The sequence below is a fragment of the Microdochium trichocladiopsis genome (genome assembly GCF_020744255.1).
Source record: "Microdochium trichocladiopsis strain MPI-CAGE-CH-0230 chromosome Unknown B0I36scaffold_6, whole genome shotgun sequence".
NCBI lineage: Eukaryota > Fungi > Ascomycota > Sordariomycetes > Xylariales > Microdochiaceae > Microdochium > Microdochium trichocladiopsis.
In genome coordinates, this window is record NW_025763549.1 from 2,424,950 (window position 1) to 2,445,167 (window position 20,218).

Below are 20,218 nucleotides of genomic sequence, written 5' to 3' on the forward strand. Positions count from 1 at the left end.
TGGCAGAGGAGAGCAGCCAGTGAGGATCGCAGGCGGCAGCAGAGAGAGCGGTTAGAGCTGCTGGGCGACTCGCTGAGGGGGTGTGATTCGCTGGTGCAGCAGCCAATGGCAGCGGCAGAGGGTGGTGATGTGAGGGTCCTCGAGACAGGGGCCCTAGGCGGCGCCGGCTGTGAGTGGCCAGCGGGAGGGGTGGCTGGCAGTTAAGCGCCCAGCTCTGGCTGGTGCCCCTGTCGCAGCCAGCAGCTAAGTGCGGGAGAGCAGCTGCCAACCTCAGGGACCCTGGAAGGGGGGCCAGGTCACCCGCTGGGCACCGGTTGGTTGGGGGCCGGGATGGACGGTGGGGTATCTGGTGCTGTGATGGATGGTGCTGCTCTGTCGACTGTGGGAGGAGCTTGAGCTCGATGTGGGCAGAGCACGGCGCCTCGAGAGGTGATGGAGCTGTGTTACCGCCGGCTTCCAGACTGAATCACATTCCACGACCCGGGATGTCGTTGGCGACACCGTTCGGTGACGGAGCCGATTCGCTCGGCGCTGCGTCTCCGCGTCGTGGTTATGTGGTGGCGTGCCTGACCTATGCTTCGGGAGCGTGTCGCGTGGCGCCGACTGTGGTGCCGTGGTGCCGTGCTGGGTATAAGCTTGTGAAGTGAAGGCCTAACTTGTGTGCCGGCCATCTGTGCAGCTGGCGATGCCAACGAGCATGCGCGGTAGAGATCTTGGTGTGAGCCGTGTTGGGCTTTGAGGCCATCACCGAGAGGCGATGTGCGCCAGCAGGTGCAGGCATGAGGTGGTTTGTGGTGCTGGGGAAGGAGTGCCCCACATCACCCACGCAGGCTTGGCCAGCACTTTGTTCAAATTTCGACCCTCACATCACATGCAACAACACCAGACATCGCAAGCCAGTCTCGGCCACGGCTGCAGAATTACCAACTTGCTCGCTCGCACAAGCCAGTCAGCCAGTCAAGCACAGCCCAGATCCTTGGCATCAAACAAATTACAGCATCAAGCTCCTACGTGTGGCCATGGGCCCTCAGAGCACCCAAGTGGTCCATGAGCCGCTGGCCGCCAATGACGGCGAACAGGAGTGGACAAAGGTTCAACGCAAGTCACGCCGCGGACCAAAGGCACGAGCACAGAGTGCAAAGATGCCCACAAGACCGGGAGTGGTGACAGCCACGCCCACCCCGAGGCAAGCCACCGCGTCGGATCTCACAGCTCAGGACATCCGGGAGCAGCACAAGCGCATCTACGACCAGTGGCTCGAATCCGACTGCCACAAAAAGCTTGAAGAAATCATCAGCACAAAAGCAGACCTCGCCCATATCAAGCGGGCTGTCTGTTTCGGCATAGGCACCTTCGACCCCGAGGACGGAGCCTGGGAGGTCAAGCGGAGGACGCACGTCCAGCTGGCTGCATTCCTGCGCATCATTGGTCTGCTGGAAGCAAAGCAAAAGTCTCCCATACAGTGCCTCTTCCAAGAACCCGTCTTCTCGGCCAACGATGCAGACTTCATCAGCCAGCTGGGCCACCATGTCGTGGAATCGCCGGCGGGATTTGAGCTCGTAGACGAGTCGACCCTCGTCTATGGCGTCCATCTGTACAGAGAAATCTATTCGCAGGCCATTGCCAAGGCCATCCCGGCTGTCTTTGTGGGCACCGGCTATGATGTCTGGGACAAGTGAGTACTCGTCGGATGCGAGCAAGTTGGGCCGATGCTGACAGCATAAAGCTATCATGACACCCAGGATCTCGATTGGGATAGGCTCAAGACGGTTGATGCTGCTTGCGAAAAGGTGCAATTCCCACAGGACAAGGGATACACGACCTTTACCAGCACAAGCTTGCACTGGAGGCGACCCGATGGCTCGGGATGAACAGCTTGCCTTGTCATGGTGCATGGGATCCGTCGGAAGCGCGGTGGCTCAGAACAAATATGCAAACCCCACATATCGGCAGTGAATGGATGGTCGTGGATGCCAACGAGCTTGGTGGAAAAAGGCCATGCATGCTCCACCTTGGCGGCGAGACCGCCGAAGTGCGTGAGGGCAAGGTGAGGCGACGCCAGAGCAGGTGCGACAACAGCTTCCACCGAGTCCCGACGGATGAACCAACAGCAGCTGAGAGGAATCCTGCAGCAATGTTCCGGACCCTCGGGATCTCATGCTTGTCAGCGGCCGGCGAAACATGCAGAGACCATACCTGTCAAGGCCCTGGCTGGATGCTGTCAGACTGGACGCTGAGCCTCCCTGGTGTGAGGGGTTTTCGTGGGCCTCGGCGGGGCTACCGATAGAGCTCGCACTGCACGTTGCACTATCAACAGTGTGCGCCGGCAATCCAAGACGAGGCCCGAGTCATACATTCAAGGGGCACGGGCGCAGCACTCAGTCCACAGTCAAATCGTCCCCCCGATGTGCAAGCCGGAAGCGGCGAGGAGACATACCATAGGTACATCGAGGCCGGCAATGACGGATGCTGACAGACAAAACCCACGTGGCCGCCATCTGAGTAGTGGTGGTGGTGGTGGTGGTGTCGTCGCTCAAGCGTGCGACCATCCCTCTGGAAGCCTAGCTGTGAATGGTGTCGGCTCGCTCGGCTTGACAAGAGAGCCAACTGCTGCATGTTGGGGAAACAGCGTGGCCTGTGACTGCTATCGACAAGGCATGCATGGCTCTCGCTCAGCTCCCTGCACGGTGGTTTGCCACGGAGGCGGCTCGGGTCCATCTGCCCGCTAGCGCACAATCTCGACAGGGCTCAGAAGGTTCCGTCGGATGCCCTTGTCGCAGGAGCGTCCTCTCCACTACCCCAGCCAGTCACAAGGCCAATGGTATCAGACTGTGAGCGTCAAAGCCAGCATGTTTCCCCATACTCTCTGAACCCGTGGCGGGCGTCACTGTGTCGTCCCTACCGACACCCGATCCCGACAGCTCATGATAAGAACAATGCGCCGGCGCCTTCTCGTCAGCCTCTCTGACAAGTGTGCAGCATTGTCGAGCAGGGCCATCAGCCATCCTGAGCTGCCGCATCACTATCCTCCTCCACAACGATTTCATACCTTGTCTCGGAACCGCAGCTTCAGTCATATCACACAGAACCCGCTCGCCATGGCCTCGATTGTGCCCAAGCCTTCGGGCCCCGCAAAAACCTTCAACGACCTCGGCGCCAAGTATGGCGACTTCAGAGATGAACTGATGCGCGATGGATACGCCGTCGTCAAGGGCGCCATCCCTACGGAGAAGGCTGACGGCTACGCCAACCGTATGTTTGAATATCTCGAGAACTTCAAGGGCGGCCTCGGCTTCAAGCGGGACGACCGATCCACTTACGTCGAGAAGAACATGCCCATCATCAACGAGAAGGGTCTCTGCTTCGCCTATGGCATCACTCACGAGGACTTTGCCTGGGACATCCGGGCCGAGCCTGGCGTCGTCGGTGCCTTTGAGAAGGTCTTTGACACCGAGGACCTCATCGTCTCCTTTGACGGCTTCAACTTCACATTCCCCACCCGCACCGACATGAAGGAGAACACTCCTTGGCCGCACCAGGACCAGGACCCCGAGAAGCCTGGCTTCCGCTGCCTCCAGGGACTCGTCAACATGTTGCCCAATGGCCCCAACGACGGCGGTCTCCTTGTCTGCAAGGGAGCCCACCTCCTGTCGGAAGAGTTCCACCGCGAGTTCAAGGACGAGGAGAACAAGGTCTGGGCGTGGACAAAGGAGTGGTACGGCTTCACCGACGCCGGCATGAAGTGGCTGAAGGACCACGGCTGCCAGTGGATCAAGGTGGAGGCCGACCCTGGCGACCTTATCATCTGGGACTCGCGCACCCCTCACTATAACCAGGCGCCGACCAGCGAGAACCCTCGCTTCTGCGCCTACACATGCTACATGCCCGCTGCCGAGGCCACGCAGGAGGACCTGATCCGCAAGAAGGGCGCCTTTGAGAACACGCTGCGGACAACACACTGGCCGAACGCTGCTCATGTGGGCGGCCTGACGATGATGCGGGACGGCAAGCCCGATCCATACGATGATGACAAGCCGGCCAAGCCGGCCAAGCTTGACGAACGGGCCTACAAGCTGACTGGCATCCCATATATTGCTGCCACCTCGGCGTGAGGTTCTGTGGTGGGCAGCAGGCATGCAGCAGGCATGCAGCAGGGTTCGAGAATGAAGATTGGTAATGGACAAAAAAGCCATGGAAGGAGAGGAGGAAGCGTTTGACCAGGACTGTACAAACCTGTTGCACCTGAATTCTTTTTTTCTTTGCTCTCCGTACAAGATACCACGATGACGAACGATAGATGGAATATCACCAGAGAGCCACATGAAGCTCAAGACAGCCTACCTGTTCTCATCTGTTTCTGCTACCCACATGCATGTTGCAGATGATCCATCATGTCCACCCACCACCACAACCACCTGGACATCGGCGACGCCATAGACTTTTTGCTCATGACTGAAATGTGTAACGGTGATGTGCAAACAAGCACTTTTCAATTTGCAGACATCCGCCCATGCACGCAGAAGACAGAAAGAGCCATGTATCCGACCAGATCGACGCGGACCCCCCTTCAAGGCGCCCTCCCCACCGCGCGCGAGCCTGGCATGAATCAATCAACCAAGCGCTCAGCACAGGCGGAGGAGCCCCGATCGGCAGGCTGGCTGGCTGGTTGCATGGCGTTTTGACGTCTGCATTAAAGTCGCCCCCCAGCATGACTGATTTTTTGCACACAAAAGTCTAAAAAAGCCAACTTTAATGTGACAAGGAGTGCGGGGGGGTTGTGAGGGGGCGGATGTGGTTACACAAAAGACCCGACGGATCCCTAGCTGTAGAAAAGGTGAGGGGATTAGCTGGACCAAGCAAGGGGACAATGGAATTGAACTCGTCGCATGGGGACAGCAAGGAAAACAGGAATTGATTCAATGTTTTCGAACAAAGCTGCACGACGGATTCGCCATTGTGTGTGTCTTGTGTGCTTGGTGAAGAGTTGTGTTTATTGCCCGTCTGCCTATCTGTCTACGCACCTTCGGCAATTTTGTCTTCTGCTAGCGCTGGGGGTTGAAGGACGGGAGCGTGCATGTCTGTCGGGTGGTGTGGTGGGTGGTGGAGGTGGTGTCTTTGCGGCCGACCTGCCGGGTTGCCGGCCGGACCGTCCGCCGGGCTGCCTTTGTCGTGCGGCTTGCCTTCTGTTGAAGAGTTTCCCGCGGGCGATAGGTTTTCGGCGCATCCGTATTTTTTCTTATTTTTAGGCTCACCTTAGCAATTTTCGTTTGCGAGATCCTGTTTGTCTAGAGAATGGGGAGAGACCGGGTGCCTGGAGAACGACGCCTGCCCTTTTCCATCGGTGCGCTGTCTTAGGACTTCTGTATGCGGGCAGCAAGCAGGATCATGCCCCTTCCCGTTAGAGACAGCGTGATCGATGTCTTGACAAAAGGTCTGAGGGAGCGTTACTATTTCAAACGGTGTTACAAACACCATGGGCACGAGGCTCTGATTGACATACCTCTTTGCCTTTTCGTGAAAACTCCCGTGTCTCGGCAGGGGAGTCGAACACACATCCATGTGCAGCGCTTTCAATGCTACACCATGATTAAGCACGTCCTCCCGTCTCGCGGGCGGCAACAAACGATGTGGTCAGACTGCCTGCGGCCATCAGCTGGAGGCCCTTGTGAAAGGTATGGCGGCTTCTGAACCGCGGTGGAAAGTGCAAGTGTCTAGAAGCAGCAGCCACTGGTCATATGGAGGAGGCTTTCCGCCCCATCTCTGGGTGAGTTCACGTTCGGCATCTTGCACGCACGTCCCGAACTACCAGGGTCAGGTCGCTCATCATTGACATTAACAAGCAGTGTCCAGTGCAGGACCGTAGTCATGGCGCTGCCTGAACTTTTCGTCTCCTGGGCATGTCTAGTCCTCGAGGCGAACAGATGCGACACTTCGGTCAGAGGGGTCTAGTTGGCGCAGAAAATTGTGTAAGTCGTACCTCTTCTTGCATAACCCTTTTCTCATTCAGACTACTAGAAGGAGAAGAGTATTGACTCATCGAGAACAAAAAACCAGACTTTCAATACATTCAACTTCGGTCACTGATCCAAGCAAGACGACTCAGACAACGTTAGACGCACAAACCAATCCGGTCATGCATACCCTGCCAAGGTTATGAGCCTGGCTTTGTTGTTGGGCCAGCAACATCCCACCCTGTGACAAGCAGGCCGCCATCCACCGCCGTATACTTGTCTTCCTTGCTAGTAAGAAGATGGCTGGATCGCTTTCCGGCATCCAATCGCCCTGAACGCGAAGGTGATGCGGCGGTGGCCAATCCTCCCATCAGTGCCAGCAGCCTACCCAGCACTAGCAAGTCAAGGTACGCTCAGCACTCAGTTTTCCGAAAATTCGTTGTTCTTATTTCAAAATCTAACTTGTGGCCAGATTTGTGCGGGGAAAGGCAGTGGGAGGGGTGCCGGAGAGCTCCCTGATCAAGCTCCTGCATTTAGGCCACGAGATTGTCGTCACGTTGCCACTGGAGGGCAGGTGCTGCGCTTGACAGCGAGGGAGCGGGGACATAAATAGTGCGAGGAACATATTTGTTGCTGGCGCCGATGTTCTTCACCAGCACCCTCAAACACGGAGAGGCAGGCACCACCTTGGTTTGTCGAAGGTCGATGGGATCGCAAACAACACAACCACACAAGAACATCCAGACTATGACGGTCGAGTTCTCCAACAATCACAACAAAAACAACGACAACGACAACAACACAACAATAATATGTCAAAAGGTTATGAGCCTGGTGTGTCCACTTCGGCGGGCTTGCGGTCGTTTGGCTGCGTCCAGGAGCTGGTTGTCATGTCCCCATCCGTGGCTCGACGGACAAGGATGTGCAGTCCCCGACGCAGCCGACGCCCTCGATCCCATGACACGGTGGTGTTTCCGGTCTGGTCAGTCAATTCCGTCTCTTTCTTCCACCTGCCGTTGGCTTCCCTGCAGGCTATTTGGCTGTCCACGGCGAACCTGCGGTTCAGACCTGGTCCCGCGGCCTTCTGTGCGTCATGCTGACCAGATTTATTCAGGGGTCCCTGCTGGCCTGAATCGGGGCTTTGTTCGTCCTGCGGGCGCCGATGCTCCATCCTCGCAAGGGACTGGCTCTGGCAGTGCGCGGCGGGCGAGAAGTGGTGGCCATCGCTCCTGAGAGGATCCTCAAGCGGGAGGGCTTGGTTCTGGGGTTGCATATCCTCTTTTTGGCGCCGTCGTGATTCAAGTGTGCCTTCTTCTGCACTGCAGATGCAATCGCAGCCTGTACGATGAGCCACGCCAGGACCTCGGATCGTTTCTGTCATGGTCGCAGCTGAGGGCCAGGTCGCGTCAATGGCGATGATTGCTCACTTGACGTTGTCATCGGATTGCGAATCCTAATCTTGTTGGGTCTCGTCTTTAGGCTGAGCTTGCGTGTGGCCGTGGTCACTGCCTTCTCGAACATAGCTACGAACTCCCTTGGCATTAAAGGCAGCGCCTAGAAGCACACGGAGACACAATCACCAACCTTGAGCAGCAAGCCCAGCAACATAAAAAGGTTGTTAGAGGTGGTCGGCTTTGGAGATTCCCCTTGAACACTCCTACCTGGCACGCTCTCAAGCTCAAGCCAAGGACTTCCACCGCCAGGTCGGTCCTGAGAGGTTCAGTCTGCTGATGACGGACAGGTACAGCATCCCACATCGTCGGCAGCGGATAATCATGAATGAAGTTGCAACAATTCCGCAGTCGGACTACCCGGCTGACTGGTGTGGATGGGTCACTATCACCACAAAACCCCGAATGACGCCATGAATCTGTCCTTACAAACACGGGATTCAACTTTATGAGCCTGGAGACGCCAATGCCGAGACTACCCAGACGAAAGAGACGCACCAGCTCGGCTCGCAGAGCGCGGCTTGGCCGACGCGTGTCCTTGGTTCACCTTTGTCTGTGCCATCACCGGCCCCGTTGAGCTGATTGTGGCTCTGGACTACGGATTCGTGTGGCGAGAAGTGTGCGATGAAGTGATGAGATAGCGCAGAACAGGCATTGTCAGCAATCATAAGAAGTAGAAAGTCTGACAGTAAAACTCTGATATTATCACGCCTCAGAACTGTACTGCGATATTAAGAATTAAAAAACCGCGCGGCAACTCATGCTCATGAGTGCCCCCACGACCGACTTCCCCCTTGCACAACGCTGGCAGTACACAAAAGTCCCTATCTCTCTCTGTGCCTTTCAGCCAACGACCATCAACCGCCTCCTCATCTCCGAGCTCGCGTACCGTCCAAACTCGAACCGGAAAACGTTCTGCCGCCCGCCAGCGCCCAGACTCTCATCATCTCCGGCACCACCACCGGAATACCCAGCACGACGACCACGCGCCTGCTCGATGCACCACTCATACACGGCCTGGATATCCGGTCCCTGTCCCAGCCCGTCGACCTCGTCGTCGTCTTCACTGTCCAGGTGCTCCCATCCCTCATCATCTCCATCCAAATCAACCGGGCTCTTCTTGAAGCTCGCTACGAGCGCGGACGCGACGAAGCCACCGCCGCTGCCGCCGCCGCTGGCGTCTCTGGCCCACGCACCACAAGACGACGAAGGCGAGGAGGAGGGGATGTTGACCGAGTGCACGGCGTCCGTGACGTTGCCGACGACGAGATTGTACCAGCTCAGGCGGAGGCCGGGGGAGCAGGAGGAGGAGCCGGGGGAAAAGTCAAACACGACGTCGTCGTAGGCGGCGAGCAGATCCTCGATGGCGGCGCTGTTGACGGGCTCGCCGTCCAGACCGCGGCGCTGCTCGGCAATGTGGTCGAGCGCGACGAGCGCGTGGGCCTGCCATGTCGAGGGGTCCATGTCGAGAGGTGGTGTGTAGGTGGTGGCGGTGGGCATTGTGTGTATGGACTTTCCTTTTCTTTGTGTTGTTGTTGGTATCGGTGTTTGGGGTTTTCCTAGTTGGCGAGGAGAGGTAGTGTTCCCGAAAAGGATTCTTTCGCCACCTTGGTGTTGTGAGCAGGTTAGGTGAGGTGGTGTTGTTGTTCTTGTTGTTGTCGAGATGGCGCTTGATAATGATTAGCGATGATGATCGTGCCAGATTCGAGAGTGGCTTGTATGCAGGGAGGTTGCAGTGTTATATGCAGCCCAAATCACCAAGGCGGTGTCGACGACAAGAGACTGTGCTCCTTTCGACAAGCATCGTGTGCCATGATGCAACCCATGCTTCCCACAAGCCGGGCCGGGCCCATATCCGCAGCCGCCGCCACACTGACGCGAAAGCCCTCCCCGCACAGCCCAGCCCTGCTCGGCAGCATCGCGACCCGACGACAGGGAAGACCCCTCGCCTGCCAGCTCGAGAAGGAGGAGGAGAACGGAACGAAGGGGGGATATGCGGGGAGCGCGGGCCTAGACTGGGGCCTCGTCATGTTCCTGCTTTGCCTCACGCTTTCAGGCGGCCTTCCCTTTGTGGATTGTGTGCCCGAAACTGCAGGCGCGGCCAGATCAGGCCTGCTCCCGTGCAATGCGGGTGCCTGCAAGGGGCGGAGGGGAGGCCGGGTTGCGACGATGGGAGCGAGGGTCTGGCCGTGGACACGGCAGAAACGACCCGAGCTCGGGGGAATGACAAGTCACGACGGACAGGACAAGGATGACAATGGCAATTCTAGGCTTCTAGGCTCGCCCTCCCGGGGAGTTGGTGCCGGCACGCAAGAGTGCTGTGGTCCCGAAGGCTGAGCCTTGCACACGCTTGAATGCACGCGGAAGGGTATGCCCGGACAGGCAGCAGCAGCCAGGCCAACCCCACGCCAGGAGGGAGGAGTCAAGCCTGTCAGGTGGCGCAGGTCTAGTATGAGTCTGTTCCTGGGCCGCCATCTCCCTAACGCCCCGACCGACATTGTTGTGGTTGTTGTCGTTTGGGACGAAAGGTGTGTGTGCCGGGCCCATGGTCCCGGCCTCGGAGTGGGGCCGCCCGGAGTCTTCGGCGCTTGCGAATTCGCCGGGCGGCGCCCGGGGAGGGGTGGTCGGCGCCGATGGGCCTGGCCTGGAGGTGCTCGACCAGAGGTATCGTCGCCGGCAAGCCTCGCAACCCAGGAGCTCTCGTGGAGAATAGTCTACAATCTTCGTTTTTATTTTCTTATTGACCCGTGGCTACTGTCAATTCTGACCGCGGCTGGCCACCATCCACACACGCTCGTTCAGCCGTACACAACGATGCATCCTCGAGCTCCAGAAGCTGCGAAGCAAAGCCCATTCGTGTCGTGTCAGTCGACCTGACAGACAGACAGACCACCTAGGGGAAGAGAATAACATTTCAGACTGCATCGAATGCACGCTTTCTGGAGCGTTGTTCAGACCTGCACATGGGTCGCTCTCATGTGCAACCACCTCCGTGCCACACCTCCGTGGCCCATGTCGTCATGGCTGATGACTCGCCCACGCAGCATTTCGAGCCACGCACGCAATGGTTCTCCTGCCTCTGGTCTCTCCCCATTCTACATAACGTACGGAAGACACTGGTTAGCAGCACGGCTCGGGGCGCTTGAATCGCATTGGAAAACTTTGTTTCCTCTTCTTCCTCCGACCTTGTCCTGGCCAGCAGCAGCACAAACGCCTCAGCAGAGAGAGAGAGGTTGGAGATGAAGATGGATGGTAGTAAAGCCAGGTTGCCGACCGGGTGCGTGGAGGGCCAGCCCAGGGGCGCTGTCGCATTTTCTTTTTCTCAGAACGGACAAAAAAGGTCATTAGACGCAACACAGGCAATGCCTGTCGTCCATGAGTGAGCAGAGCGAAGGGCCTGCAAGAGCCAGGCCCATGCTCGTGCGCGTTGTTCCTTCCCGACCCGCGGCCACCACACACGCAGAGAGGCCGAGGTCAGACAAATGCATGTCCTAATTTCACTCAGAAAAGGCACCTGGAAAGAAAGAAAAAAGGGTAGAGAGGAACTTTCATGACATTTCTTCTGATGCATCTTGATGAGTCATTGCCTCTTCCCTAATTATCTCTATTCGTTCCGACCAGACTCAAAAATAAACATAATAAAAAAAGAACACCTGGAACCTTATCAATATGACTCCCCCCCCCCCCCCCCCCCTTCTTCCTCCAGTCTCATGAGAACAAATTCATACAGGTCCGCGTTTTAGTTTCTTGTACATGGTGTTTTTTTTGTTGGCTTTGGGCTCTGACTTCCTCGGTCGTGTCGTGTGGGTGTCTCACAAAAGCCACACCTCACCATCGAAAAAAAGCCAGGAGATTGAGAACTGTCCCGTCTCCCACGCCGGAGCTAATTTATACCTTGAGCATCTTGGCGGCGTAGTCGGCAATCAGCTTCTCGGTGGGGAAGGCCATCTCCTCGAGCTTCTGGGCGTAAGGGGTGGGCACCTCGGCGCCGGTGATGCGCTGGGCGGGCGTGTCGAGGTAGTCGAAGGCGTACTCCATGGTGAGGGCGAGGATCTCGGCGCCGACACCGAAGGCCGGGAAGCCGGACTCGACCGAGAGGAGGCGGCCGGTCTTCTTGACCGACTTGACGATGGACTCGACGTCGAGGGGCTTGACGGAGCGGAGGTTGATGACCTCGGCCTCGACGCCGTACTTCTTGCTCAGCTCCTCGGCGGCGACGAGGCACTGGCCCACGGTGCGCGAGAGCGACACAATGGTCAGGTCCGTGCCCGCGCGCTCGACCTTGGCCTTGCCAAAGGGGATGACAAAGTCGTCCTTCTGCGCGGCCTCGGACATGGGGAACGACACGCCGTACATGAGCTCGTTCTCGAGCACCACGACCGGGTTGGGGTCCCGGATCGCCGCCTTGAGCAGGCCCTTGGCGTCCTCGGCCGACCAGGGGGAGACGACCTTGAGGCCCGGGATGGAGCCGTACCACGCGCTGTAGTCCTGCGAGTGCTGGGCGGCGACGCCGGCCGCGAAGCCGTTGGGGCCGCGGAAGGTGATGTTGCAGGGCTGGATGCCGCCAGACATGTAGAGCGTCTTGGCGGCCGAGTTGACAATCTGATCAATGGCCTGCATGGCGAAGTTGAAGGTCATGAACTCGCACTAGACGCAACACATGTCGAGTTAGCTTGGGGGGCTCTGTTGACAGCTACATGGTCGAGGAAGGCATTGATGGCGTTTGCCTGGTGATTCGGGGCACAATGGACCGTGGAAGCACGCCCATGAGGGGCCAGCTCCAGATGTCTCTGAAGCTCACTTGGAGCTCAGATCATCTAGCCATGTGAGAGCAAGACCACAAAGGGGAAAACTAAACAGTCCCCACGTAGTCCCGGATGTACACTCCCCGCACAAAGCTCCTCACGCATCAACAAACTCAGTCCAACTTACAACAGGGTGGAGACCCGAGAGCGCCGCACCGACGGCGAGACCGCAGAAGCCGCTCTCGGTGATGGGGGTGTCGATGACGCGCTTGTCGCCGAAGCGGTCCAGCAGGCCCTTGGTGACCTTGTAGGCGCCGTTGTACTGGGCGACCTCCTCGCCGAGGATGAAGACCTTCTCGTTCTGCTCGAGCTCCTCGGCCATGGCCTCGTTGAGAGCCTCGCGGACCGTGTAGTCCTTGGTGGCGCCCTTGGCCTCGGCGTATGTCCTCCGCTGGTTCTGGATGGCACTGGAAGAGGTGTTGCTGATGGCGGCGAGGCGGGGGAAGGCGCGCGGGGCGCACGGCCGGGCCGCGAGGGCGAGGCGGGAGGCGGGACGGAGGTATCGCGACATTTTTTGGGGGGTTGCTTTGTCGGAACTTTTTTTTCTTGGTCCGGGGAGCAAGGTCAAGAGGGTTGTCGCGAGGACGTCAAGCTCGACGAGACGGGAGTGGAATGTCGAGTGTAGGGATTGGAAGGCCCAGCACGAGGGTTGAGCAGAGCTGGGGGGGCGGAGGGCTCGTGGGTTGGCGGAGGATGGGAGGAGGGAAGAAGCAGCAGAAGCAGCAGCAGGAGCAGGAGAGAATAGGCGGAGCCAGAAAGCTGCGATAGGGCCCTTGCGCGGCGGCGGAGTGGGCGAAAGTGGTGAGGCGGCGTGGTTGGAGCTTGCTGGGGCTCAATCCATTGAACAATCCATCCAATCCACACTGCTCTCGAGTCCCTCGATAGCACACCTTACAGGGCTCTAGCGCCGTTGCTGCCGCTGTAGAGCTGCCCGACGGCAGACCTGGGCGGGCTCCTTTTGCTCACCTTGACAGCCCCCCTTGCCTGGAAGCCCGTTGCTGGCAGCGCGAATTTCGAGCTCTCGCGGCGAGCAGCTCCGATCGCGAGCGATACTGTCAGCTGGCGATACATCCAGAAGTCGCCAAGTGGTCGACGTACCAAGGTGCCGCCAGCTGGCTGCCAGCTCAGGGTCGCGAGACAGCTCCGATTCTTTCCTTGGACCCTCCCCAACTAAATTTTTTATTCCACTCACCTTGCGCATACAGAGACAAGGGGGGCCGTTCTCTTGTTGGGGTGCTGCCAGAGCAGCGTTAGTCCCCATCAGGCAAGGTGCAGCTGTCCCGGCCCGCCTTTTGTTCTCGCTGGCGATCACACCCCTTTGTGCCACCTGGGCACTTGTTATGTAAACAATTCGACTCCGTTGTTGCTGGTGGGACAGGCATAATTATCAGCTATCCCCCATCGCCGTCTAGAGTGCTTCCAGGACTGCTGCTGGCTGATTGGCATGAGGGCAGTATTACATCAACATCCCGAAAGGTGCTTGGTCAGACTGGCAATCATGTCTCCTAGCCATCTCCAATGCAGGAGCTGCACCCTTTCGACGGCGGATACTTGCTGGGCGGGCCATGGAAACGATGGAGCCCCTGAAACCGGCCAAGGCATGCTCACACGACCACAACGTGATATCTTGACCAACAACGCATGCTACAACACATGCAACACATGCAACGCAAGCGACCAGCCAATGTCTGCATCTCAAAATCATGTTTCGCATTATATGTAGACAGGGATCTCCCTATGATGAATTTGCACGGTCTCGTGCTGTCCCAGCTTAGGACTTCGTATGCCGCTTTGCCGCCTGATCCGGCAGTCCTGCTCCTTCCCGTGTAATTATATTATATGGACACATATTGTCCGTCTATGCCACTGCCGCCCGATACGCCGGTATATGCTGACCTTTCCCAAACCAGTTTCCCCGTCTATTCCCATTTTCAGAGAGCGCAGGTACTCTTTAGTTCTCGGGCTTCTTGCCCACCATCAGGTACATGGGGGTGAACAGGTTCTGCTCGGCACCAGCGACCAGGCAGTCGGCAGCCTTGGCCAAGCTGTCGGCCGTCTTCTTGGTGCCCCGCGGCGCGACCCGGATGGCCTCGAGAGCGCCAGCAAAGGCGTGGGCCAGGCCACGGCCCCACCAGGTCATCCGTGCAATGGTGAAGGCATCAAACATGGACTGCATGTACTTCCAGCGGCCGGCAAGGGGCCAGTACCACGGGATGGCATCGGGGCGCTGGGCCAGATCCTCGTGGTGCAGCAGGTCGAAGCCGGCGTCCTTCATGGCCTGAACACCCTCGGAGATCTTGACCATGTTGGAGATGCCGTCGCCCTCCTCGATGCCGAGGCGGATCTCGCGGTGGGCGATGTTGTCGTTGTCGTAATCGTCAGTCATGAGCCACTCGTAGACACCAAAGACGCCACCGGGCTTGAGCACGCGGAAGATCTCGCTGTAGACACCGACCAGCTTGGGGGCGTGGACAGTGGCCTCGATGGCGTAGACGGCATCGAACGAGTTGTCGGGGAAGTCCATTTGCTACAAAAGGCAAGCATTGTCAGTGGGGGCCCGCAACTAGGCGCTCGTTTGGGCTACAGCGGCAACTCACCATGAAGTCACCCTTGACAAAGGCGAGCTGCTTGGAGAGACCCTCCTTGGCAGCGTAGAAGGTGGCACGCTGGATCTGGTAGTCGTTGTTGTTCAGACCCGTGACGTGAGCACCGGTGAACTTGGCAATCTCGCGAGCCGGGCCACCGACACCGCAGCCGACATCGAGAACGCGCATGCCCTCCTTGATGCCGATCTGGTGGGCGAGGTAGTGCTCGTGGCGGGCAATGGCCTGGTAGAAGGGCTCGCCGACGGAGTAGCGGCAGAAGTGGAAGGACTGGCCCCAGCCATACTCGTACAGATCGGTGGCGAGGTTGTAGTAGTGTCTGGTCATGGTGGCGTACTCGTCGGTGCGGGCCTGTTACAGGAACACAAAAAGTTCTGGTTAGCCGGCCGTGCTCACAAGCTGCTGTAACCACCATCGCTGCGAACACCCAGACGTACCTTGCGAGTCTCCTCGGTCTCGTCCTTGGCGGCCTTGTTATCAAAGTGCTTGAAGTACTCGTCGACGGCGGCCTGCTTGGCATCGGCGCCCTTGGCAAACATGGCACGGATGCCGCCAGTGGCCTGGGCCGAGTCGCCGTGCATGGCCTTGTTGAAGGCGGCATCGCGCTCACGGTCCTGAGCCTCAAGCTGGATCTGGGAAGGGGCCATGTTGAATGATGGATGGCAGAGTTGGGAAAGGGGGGATCGAGCGGCGGTAGATTGACGGTGGGCGGGGACGCGGTTGAAGCGAAGAGAGAATTAAAAGGATATATGTATATGTATGAGCCTCTGCTGTGACACGAGAACCAAAGGTGTCGCGAGGGATTATGTCTCTGGAGGAGAAGGGAAGTCGAGGTCGGGCAGCGGTCGAGGGAGAGGCGGTCTGGTCGGGCTGGGGAGGGGACCGGAGACGTCGTGGCGAAAGGGGTCTCGTTGATATTTGGATCGCAGGCGTCCCGGCTGCTGCACGGCGGCCTGGAGGGGATTGGCGTAATTTCCATGTGCCAGCAGCCCATACCCATGCCATGGCAGGGCCGCACCTGCCGTCCAGTGGGTGGCTTGCTGTTCCTGTTCCTGGGCAGGTGGTGGGCTCGATCCCCCGGCGGGCTTGCCATGAAATGACCCGGACTCCCATATGCACTAGCCCTCTTGTAGCCTAGCCCTGCCGACCCAGGCCAATCACATATCATGCTTTCTCCCAGATCGGAAAGCGGTCACTGACAAAACCCAGGGCGCCCGCGCAGCCCAATTTCCGCTAGGTGACCTAAAGTCTCCTGTCTTTCTGCCACCCCTTGCCTTGCGCCCCCTGATAAAAACTCGGCTCCCGAATACGAATTCGATAAGGTTGCTGAGCCACATGCGGCTGTGGCTTGCGTGTGCATTTTTGGCTGGCGGGAACTCTCACCTTTGCACTTCTGAGGCATGCAACTTGGGAGCGGGCATAATGTGATGTGTATGAATGGACTGACAAAGAACACCTTTTTGAGCTTTTGACAATCACACCGACATTTGAGTAGCAGCCGTGGTTGCCGTTATGCGAGTAGCATGCATCTCAAGATTCCACCCCGAATACGAATCCACTTCTTTTTCGCATTTGCCAGCGGGAGAAGTGGGGCTGCTCGTCGGCACTCCCGCAGCGGCATCAGGTCCGCACCCGTCTTAGCCTCCACGCGTTTGACGTCAACTTGGGAACCAGGCATGTGCAAGCGTGTCATATTGCGGGATACGTGTGGCCTTTTCTGTAAAAGAAAACCCCCACAGCACTATCACTCCGTCCACTAATCAGAGTAGGAAATACCATCTTTCACGCTGGATACTCCCCCACAAAGGGGGGTTATCAAGTCCTTCATCCAGCCAGCTCCCACTTGCCGCACCTGCCATTGCTGACCGCGAACCGATAGTCCGGGTTCCTCACCGTGACGAAGCGGCCCTGGCGGCGCGCGGCGTCGCACACCCCGCCGGCCGCTGAGCCGAGGCTGTACATGTAGCACTGCCCGTTCGTGAGCTGCCAGGCGCTGAGGGCGCAGTTCTCATCGTTGAGGCACGCGACGCAGCACTCCTCGGCGCTTCTTGGACCCCGGGGAAAGGTGACGGTGCCGTCCCCGTATGTCCCGCCCACTAAGTACCCCTGGTAGCTGCTGAGGACGTTGTCGGCCTGGCACGCGGCGTAGATGGTCTGGGCGGCGGCGACGGTGGTAGTTGCTGTGGCGGTCGTGGTTGTGGTGCTGGTGACTGTGGCTGTGATGATGGTCTCTCCGGGAATGGTGACGGGGAGGGTGAGGGTAGTGGGCTCCGCCTCAACCGCCGTGGTTGACGTGAGGGATGTGACCTCGGTGACGATGGTTGTTGGGGCGGCGCCCTGGATCGTCGTGGTCGTGCGTGTGGTTGCGGTCGCTGTCACGGTTGAGATTACCGTGGATTTGCATGAAGCAGCCGGGCTCGCCACGATGGCGGCGGGCGCAGTCCGTCTGGCACGCGTCACGTCACGATAGACACTCCTGATCGGCGTGAAACCTGCGGGCGTAGCGACCGTGGGAGTCGTCGTAACCGTCGAGGTGGTGGTGACGATGGCCGTGGCAATCACAGTGTCGGTTTGCGTCCACGTATCAACGAGAGTCGTTGTGCTGAATACGGTGTCCGTGATGGTTTGAGGCAGCGTGCTCGTCTCGAGTTCGGTCACGGTCTCGATTGTGGTTATTGATACTGGGATATCGGGTGTGGCGGTCTCCGTGGACGTCTCAGTCCTGGTCACGGTAGCAGTCATGGTGACAGTACACACGCCATCGAGGTCAGACGAAGACGAAGTAACTGGAATGCCACCACACTTTGCCTTCTTGGCCGGGCTGGCAGCGACCGAAGTCGCCAGCGCCATGGAAAGCACAAGGTATACGGATGGCTTCATATTGTATAGTGACGGCGATGTAACGACAGTAGGTTGAAGGAGCGAACGAGCAGGCCACTCGACAAAAGTTGAAGCTGCTCCAAATAACCACGAGCTGGGCAAGTCTGGTTATATCATGTCAGAAGCAGCAGCAGCACCAACGGCCCACAGGATCAAGGAATTCATAGGCGGCAAACATCACAGAGAATCAAGAACCAAATGTTCTGTGCTCAGCGGTATTACCCGAGACTATTGAGTTGAGGCTGAAAACCACCCCAGTTATGGATCGGTAGCGTTAGTTGGCGTGGGCCAGGACAAGCTGAAGACAGGGTCGTGGCCCACAGAATGCGCCGTCTGGACCTTTCTGGGCCGGAACGCCGAGCGCTCCGGCCATGGCGAATTGCAAACATGGACCGAGCCGGATTGAATGCTGCTGCCAAAGTGGATTTCACGTACGATCTTTGATGTGCCTTGTGTAAGGCCTCGGGGACCCTCGGTGCCCTGACTGGAGGCAGGACGTCGATTCATTTAATGCTGTTTCCAGATGTGCGTGAACGAGCCTGGCACTCACGCGTTCTGCGACGGACAGAACAGATTCACAACTCTCTTGGACTGTCCATAATGACATGCCTTCAATCGTATACTGCTCGCCTGGCGCGGTCCGGGCCAAGTGACATAAGCCCATGGGCCATATCGCGGATGTAATCATCGAGCTCGATGATGGCCATTGCGTCAAGCTTTCAGTCACACCCGCTATGTAAAATGCCTCCGGTGTGATTGAAAGCTGGAGTAACTTGAGGGATCTCATGATTGTTAATACTACCAGCAGCATGTCTCCAGGTGCACCTCATCCATTCGCTTGGGTTTTTGTCCACTTAGACCGGTTGGGAATGGGCTCAAGAATCATGACAAAAAGCCCCAAGCTACCTTGACCTGGCAACTGGGTTGCCGGTGGTTACACTCTTCGGTGCTTGAGGTTGATGCTAGAGCACGTGCATGGCGCAGCAGAGAATTCGAGCTTTGGAGGGACAAACAGGTAAGCTTTGCCTCGGTGGTGTCTTCTCACTTAACCCTTGTGTGCTCAATCGGGACGTCGCCTCGGCAGAGGGTAGCATCCAACTGGGGCCCCCCATCTTGCCGCTACAAGGCTGGCTGAGGGTCTCCCCACGCATCTCCCTCGCCGATCCCGTTCGTGGCATGCAATTCGGAGGGTGTTACAATGTGACTACCACATCTAAGAATTAGCTGACCACGAGTTGACGGTACTCAACTGGGACTGCGCTAGGAAGCGCTTGAGTTATGCATGCCTCGGCCTCCCCGGTACACTTTGACCCCTCAGACGGATGACAAGGTTCCCTTCTCAACGGCAAGATAGCATTCATCGTGGTCGGAAAAAGCAGCGACAACAACTATCCAGTGGTATATAATCGTCAAATTAAAGTATGTCAACCACCACATCAACATAATTGGGATCAGAAAAGCAGCCCGGCTACACATCAGCAGTGGCGACACCAACAAACACTTCTCTTTGGAATACGAATACAACCTCGACTAAATGCTTTGTCACTTCACGTGATTAGAGTCAACACTACTCCAAGGAGCAGTAACACGAACGAAAATGGCGTGCCCGGCAGGTTACGGCTCCATGACACGGCCTACTACAGGCGCCCATGAGGAACCGCACATTTTCGAGACCATCGCGGAGCCACACGAGCTCAAGAACTTTGTCCACGACGCCATCTACCTGACAGGCGGGCAGTTCGCCATCTTGTGCCAGTTTGCGCACCCGGGGCTGGCCGAAGGCTCGTACAAGCAGTCCAACTTTGCGAATCGCATCATGAACCGGCTCAAGACGACGGCGCGTTTCCTCAACGCTGCCGTCATCGGCACGCAGGCCGAGAAGGAGGCCATCTTCAGCGTCATCCACAACGCGCACGCCGACGTCAAGGGCGAGTCATACTACGCCGACGACCCAGAGCTACACAAGTGGACCGCCGCCACGCTCTTCGTCTCTCTCGTCGTCGTGCATGATACGTTCTTCGGCAAGATGTCGCGCGAGACGCAGGAGCGCCTGTTCAAGGAGTCGGCCGTGTACGGCACCTCGCTGCGCATGCCGCCAGACATGTGGCCCGAGACGCTCGACGAGTTCTGGGCCTACTGGGACCACAACATCCAGAGCCTCGAGGTGACCGACTGGGCGCGCAGCCTGTGCCGCGACCTCCTCTGGCCCAAGAAGATGCCCGTCTACCTACTGCCCAGCCTGCCCATAGCCCGCGTCCTCACCATGCACTGGCTTCCTGAACGGTTGCAGCGCGAGTATAACCTCAAGATCACGTCCTTGAATACAGCCGTCTTCCGCACCTTTGTGACGAGCACGGCGTTCGTCTACCCCATGATTCCCAGGGCGATCAAGTCTATCCCGGCAAAGTGGTACATAAAGGATATGAAGAAGGCCGTCAAGAGGATTGAGGAAACAGGGTCGTGGTATGACCAGAAGGGAAGGACTTAGGCAATTGCGCTCGTCACTGATTTGCTGGGTCATCGTCGCG

General features: G+C 58.0%; 8 protein-coding genes across 8 annotated transcripts; 4 read left to right on the plus strand and 4 right to left on the minus strand.

Annotated features, from left to right (window-relative positions):
- Positions 1-1,019: 1,019 nt before the first annotated feature.
- Positions 1,020-1,871, plus strand: B0I36DRAFT_364092 (uncharacterized protein; the record flags this gene model as incomplete). The annotated part of the gene is made up of 2 exons (XM_046158898.1): positions 1,020-1,675; positions 1,727-1,871. 2 exons carry the CDS (start codon positions 1,020-1,022, stop codon positions 1,869-1,871), a joined length of 801 nt encoding a protein of 266 aa, XP_046011858.1.
- A 574-nt stretch (positions 1,872-2,445) lies between these two features.
- Positions 2,446-4,430, plus strand: B0I36DRAFT_326029 (uncharacterized protein). The gene has a single exon (XM_046154298.1). It carries the CDS (start codon positions 2,925-2,927, stop codon positions 4,110-4,112), a length of 1,188 nt encoding a protein of 395 aa, XP_046011859.1. The 5' UTR covers positions 2,446-2,924; the 3' UTR covers positions 4,113-4,430.
- A 3,655-nt stretch (positions 4,431-8,085) lies between these two features.
- On the minus strand, positions 8,086-9,089 carry B0I36DRAFT_326031 (uncharacterized protein). The gene has a single exon (XM_046154299.1). The coding sequence runs from the start codon at positions 8,900-8,902 to the stop codon at positions 8,246-8,248; it is 657 nt and encodes a 218-aa protein (XP_046011860.1). The 5' UTR covers positions 8,903-9,089; the 3' UTR covers positions 8,086-8,245.
- A 1,045-nt stretch (positions 9,090-10,134) lies between these two features.
- On the plus strand, positions 10,135-11,082 carry B0I36DRAFT_326032 (uncharacterized protein). The gene has a single exon (XM_046154300.1). It carries the CDS (start codon positions 10,331-10,333, stop codon positions 10,643-10,645), a length of 315 nt encoding a protein of 104 aa, XP_046011861.1. The 5' UTR covers positions 10,135-10,330; the 3' UTR covers positions 10,646-11,082.
- Positions 11,083-11,290: 208 nt separating this feature from the next.
- B0I36DRAFT_350427 (transketolase) lies at positions 11,291-12,718 on the minus strand (the record flags this gene model as incomplete). The annotated part of the gene is made up of 2 exons (XM_046156886.1): positions 11,291-12,049; positions 12,335-12,718. The coding sequence occupies 2 exons, from the start codon at positions 12,716-12,718 to the stop codon at positions 11,291-11,293; spliced, it is 1,143 nt and encodes a 380-aa protein (XP_046011862.1).
- A 1,161-nt stretch (positions 12,719-13,879) lies between these two features.
- Positions 13,880-15,675, minus strand: B0I36DRAFT_326034 (S-adenosyl-L-methionine-dependent methyltransferase). The gene is made up of 3 exons (XM_046154301.1): positions 15,248-15,675; positions 14,805-15,161; positions 13,880-14,734 (listed from the first exon to the last, which is right to left on the minus strand). Exons 1-3 carry the CDS (start codon positions 15,455-15,457, stop codon positions 14,159-14,161), a joined length of 1,143 nt encoding a protein of 380 aa, XP_046011863.1. The 5' UTR covers positions 15,458-15,675; the 3' UTR covers positions 13,880-14,158.
- Positions 15,676-16,634: 959 nt separating this feature from the next.
- B0I36DRAFT_385052 (uncharacterized protein) lies at positions 16,635-17,916 on the minus strand (the record flags this gene model as incomplete). The annotated part of the gene is made up of 1 exon (XM_046161039.1): positions 16,635-17,916. Exon 1 carries the CDS (start codon positions 17,688-17,690, stop codon positions 16,635-16,637), a length of 1,056 nt encoding a protein of 351 aa, XP_046011864.1. The 5' UTR covers positions 17,691-17,916.
- A 1,371-nt stretch (positions 17,917-19,287) lies between these two features.
- B0I36DRAFT_375033 (uncharacterized protein) lies at positions 19,288-20,178 on the plus strand (the record flags this gene model as incomplete). Its single annotated transcript, XM_046160326.1, has 1 exon — positions 19,288-20,178. One exon carries the CDS (start codon positions 19,288-19,290, stop codon positions 20,176-20,178), a length of 891 nt encoding a protein of 296 aa, XP_046011865.1.
- Positions 20,179-20,218: the final 40 nt, after the last annotated feature.

Excerpts from the sequence above, each read along its gene's own strand:
- B0I36DRAFT_326031 (XM_046154299.1), bottom strand. The coding sequence starts at position 8,902 with ATGCCCACCGCCACCACCTACACACCACCTCTCGACATGGACCCCTCG.
- B0I36DRAFT_326032 (XM_046154300.1), top strand. The coding sequence starts at position 10,331 with ATGCACGCTTTCTGGAGCGTTGTTCAGACCTGCACATGGGTCGCTCTC.
- B0I36DRAFT_326034 (XM_046154301.1), bottom strand. The coding sequence starts at position 15,457 with ATGGCCCCTTCCCAGATCCAGCTTGAGGCTCAGGACCGTGAGCGCGAT. Across the intron at positions 15,162-15,247 it reads AGACCGAGGAGACTCGCAAG|GCCCGCACCGACGAGTACGC; the intron begins GTACGTCTGGGT and ends TTCCTGTAACAG. Across the intron at positions 14,735-14,804 it reads TTGTCAAGGGTGACTTCATG|CAAATGGACTTCCCCGACAA; the intron begins GTGAGTTGCCGC and ends TGCCTTTTGTAG.
- B0I36DRAFT_326029 (XM_046154298.1), top strand. The coding sequence starts at position 2,925 with ATGATAAGAACAATGCGCCGGCGCCTTCTCGTCAGCCTCTCTGACAAG.